Genomic DNA, 3943 nt, shown 5'->3' on the forward strand with positions numbered 1-3943 from the left:
CAAAATACAGAAAACAGAAAGAGAGCCACTGCAGCAGACGAGTAAGTTTTTGCTGAACAGGAAAACACTGTCCCTTAAGTCACATAAAAGTCTTGATGACAGCTTCCATGGCACTGTAAACTTGAACTAGTATCCCTTTATAGTAATGCAGCCCAGCACGAGTGGCAGTATTTCAGGCTAATCCACCTTATGCACTTGCCCCCTCAGAATCTAGGCCTGCTACACCTTGCCCACCTCAATCAGATTTTCCAGAATATCTTTCTCCTGTAAAGTAAATATGATATTATGACCCAAAGAGTCGTTGCAGTGAGGTTTTGAATCAGGTGCTCTCCGTGAGATTGACTGTCTTGCATCTTCCACTTAAAAGGGAAATAGTTTGCAAACACTTGATGTCCAATGTAGACCAGGATTGAGTTCATTCCTGAAAGTAAGTACAGGTCATAACACCTGAAAGAGCAGGTATGAGCTTGCTTCAGAGTAAAGAGGCAGAGGATGCCAGGCTTACGAAACAGAGTGGCACTGAGATGACAACAGCTAATAACAGCAGTTGGTGTGATTTGCCCCAAAGGTGCTACATGGGTGTTTTCAAATACAATCTGAGGGGTTCTCTCCCCCAAAATGTTTATTGAAAGGAAATACAGACAAGCTACGTGCTAAATTGAAAATACAACCAAATCAGTATCCTGCAATTTTATTGACAAGGAGAATAATCACAGTTACTGCCTCCAGGGTGGCCAAATGCCAACCTATTTGGTCAGATCTACTGCTTTTACAAACAACTGCTGACCGCCCTTCAAAGCTCTGGGATTTCTGGTCAGAGATACGATACCATGCTGTCACCCTACCCATCTTCCCATCCAGACACCAAAGCTGCTGAGAGGTTCCCTCTGCTGTGGGTTTACATTCTGTACTCAGATGTTTGTTGAGAGCCCAATGTGGTTAAAACCACACTGGGATGCTTTGGGAGACAGGCTTATAAAAACACAGAGACAGAACCTACACAGCTGCCCAGGGGATTTCATCTTCCACATCTTCAGAAGTGGTATTACTCTGTTGACAGGCCTTTGAGTTTACCGTTAGGTTACCCAAGTCGCAGCAGTCCTTTCCAAAACCAACTACGAACCAGCTGTGGTATTTTGCTTGGTACTAAGCAGCTGTACCCTGGGACCATAACTCAAGACCAGAGAACAGTCGTTGGGCAAGAGCAGCTTCCAGCCCTCATTTAAAGACTTGACAGTCGTGCGCTTGCCTAAATAACTGCTCTTGAGTGTCCCAGGTCTATACAAAAATTCAGCTCAAGTTAATCATCCTGGCACCCTTCAGGTTACCTTATTCTAAATCCCAATTCTGTTCTAAAGACAAGGGAAGCACAGAAAACATAACCAGATAGCATCAATGCAGAAAGAATTGGAAGGAGGAAGTTTCCTGCCATGATTTTACTGACCTGGGTAGAAAAATGGAGCACCCGACCACAGCCTCTTGACATCCACGAGGTAATACATCAGCAATAAGAGGATGAAGGCAAAGCAGCTCATGGTTGTCACGTACGATATTGACCTACGCACATTTTCAGTAGAAAGATTAGAGAACTATGCGATACAGCCAGATCTCAGTATAAGAAAGGTAAAACATTCTCCAAGCTAAAAGAGCACTTCAACAAAATCATACTAGAAGTTTATCTCTTTGCTTACCATAAGTTTTTGTTTATGGGAATAAACCCTTCTTCTTTAGAACATTTTGTCAAGATAGCAGAAATAATTCCCTGAAATAGAAAAGTTGCTAAAGTTTATTTAACCACTTCAACATGCTTCAGAAATACTGTTTCTGTTGCATAAAAAAAGTCTATTAAAGAGCTACATAACTATCTTGACTTACCATTAATATGCCCCATATGACGAAACGACTCATAATTTGCTTACGCTGGTCTTTGTAGAACAAGATAATTTTCCCTGCCTAATGTAAAAAGAACAGAAAAAAATGAATTAATGACCATAAATGTAACTACATTCTAAGAGCCAGATACATTTGCCACTGTCTACCTGTGCTACGATAGAAAGATTTGTATCAACTAAGTGGCTGAAAGGCTCAGAATGAGAACTCTTAACAAAAAATGGACACAGAAGGAGAAAAAAATGCAAATGCAACCCACTCAGCCAGTAGAGGTGCACCTTTTCTCCCTTCCCTTCTGCATCAACACTGAGGAAAGGGACGGGCAGCTGTCAGGTTAACACAACGTGACTGGAGCTCCATCTCCCTCAGCAGGGACTGCACAAAGGCACACCACCCCATCGACTCCCCAGCCAGCCCCAACAGCTCTGCCACAGCGCCACGTCACACCCTGGCCTGCTCACAGCACATGCTCCTTGTCACGCACCACTAAGAAACGTGTCCTGATGAGTTATGACTCAGTGTCACGCTTCTGTTCCAAGCTCTATCCCAGAGATTCCCGACCATTTTTTACCCAGTGCTCCACACAGTAACATTCCTTTCCCAGCACAGGAGTTCCGGTTTGGTTATCAGCTGCTGCACAGACACAGAATCTAGCAGTGACTAACCAGAACCGCATCTAAAAACATCATGATAACCTATTTTAAACATGGATGGTGAGCTGTGAGCTTCTGATGTTGGTAGCGCTGATGTGATCCCCTGCCTCCCTCGTGGCTGGGAATGTGAGGGCACCCACAGCACCTATTCAAGGTGGCTAACACTGCGTGTCAAGTGACAAACTGGCAATGGGGAACACATACAGCTGCGGCCTTTAAAACTGTATGTTTAAAATGAAGCTGTGAAGTCTATGTCTCTTGGCTGTATTTTCCAACATGCAGAGCCAGCCTACTCCCAGCATAAGCCCAAGCTTAAAACAAGCAAAGCAAGTTTCTGGGTGGGTATTTTGCAGGCTTCTTGTGTCCATCCGTTACAAAAAATGAGAAAAAGTTTTGGTTCATCTAATTGCAAGCTGCTGCCAAGTTAGATTCTGCTTCTCTGACACTCACCTCGGGCTACATCAGCCTGAAAGCACTGCTCTGGAAAAGGTTTTGTTCGAACCAGTCTCAGCCTTAAATAAAGAAACCAAGTTCCCTCCCCACTTCCAAGATTCTTTCAAATCTTCCCATTATAGCACAGAGCCAGAAAGGAAAGAGGTACCTGCAGTCCCAGAAATGCCAGAAAAATGCTATTTATGGTTCCCAGGATCCCCTCAGGATCATATGGCATCGTTGTTTGGTAAATCACCTTAGAGAGAAAACAGCTGTTACAAGGCCCCTGAGCACCAATGGCCTTTCTCCTCCATCCCCCTGCACATATCATTCCCACGCCACTCCCAACAGCCATGTTCAGTGCTCGCCTGCAGCTTCGTACTGCAAACCAAAAGCTACTTACACTTGAAGAGGGATGCTGATAGATATGCTTTTCTCCAAGAAGCAAACGATCAATGTAACCAGCTGCTCCTCCAGTGCAGTTGGGATAGCTTCCAAAGTCTCCAATGCCCCCGGGACCAAGGTAGCCTCTAGGACAGGAGCAAACAGCTTATGGCACGAAGTGCTGGTACACTCCTCCTGAACAGTAGCCGGTTCGCTGGCCCAGCACACTAAATGCTTGATGTTTTCCCTGGCCAAAGGCACACAGTGAAACACGAGACAGCTAGCTGGTGGCCACCCTGCTTTGATCACTGCCATGCCACGAGCAGCTGGGTCATGGCGGGACAGGCTGTATCAGGAGCCTAAGGCAATGCTTCAGTTCAGCCCTGGCTACCCCGCCGGCCGATCACGTATTGCTGTACACACACCGTACAGAGATTTTATTCCGCTTCTTTAGATAGAAAGGAACAATGATGTCACCTTTATAGCACCTGGTACCTTAGTACCAAAGTAAAGAAAGTTTTTTCACTTGATGAATGCTTCTCTTAACCCTGCTGGCTAAAAGCTCTCCTCTTCATTCTTTCCCT

General features: G+C 45.0%; 1 protein-coding gene across 1 annotated transcript in view; it reads right to left on the bottom strand.

Moving 5' to 3' along the window:
* Nucleotides 1-3943, bottom strand: part of HGSNAT (heparan-alpha-glucosaminide N-acetyltransferase) — a gene marked incomplete at its 5' end in the record, with an annotated part of 11460 nt that continues 7517 nt past the window's right edge. The window contains 6 exons of the mRNA XM_010144108.1: nt 1-421; nt 1445-1557; nt 1692-1762; nt 1876-1953; nt 3145-3231; nt 3379-3505. Coding sequence (XP_010142410.1) covers nt 240-421; nt 1445-1557; nt 1692-1762; nt 1876-1953; nt 3145-3231; nt 3379-3505 — 658 coding nt within the window. The remainder of the gene's footprint in view (nt 422-1444; nt 1558-1691; nt 1763-1875; nt 1954-3144; nt 3232-3378; nt 3506-3943) is intronic.

Source organism: Buceros rhinoceros, unplaced genomic scaffold (assembly GCF_000710305.1).
Source record: "Buceros rhinoceros silvestris isolate BGI_N320 unplaced genomic scaffold, ASM71030v1 scaffold16369, whole genome shotgun sequence".
In the NCBI taxonomy this organism is placed as follows: Eukaryota; Metazoa; Chordata; class Aves; order Bucerotiformes; family Bucerotidae; genus Buceros; species Buceros rhinoceros.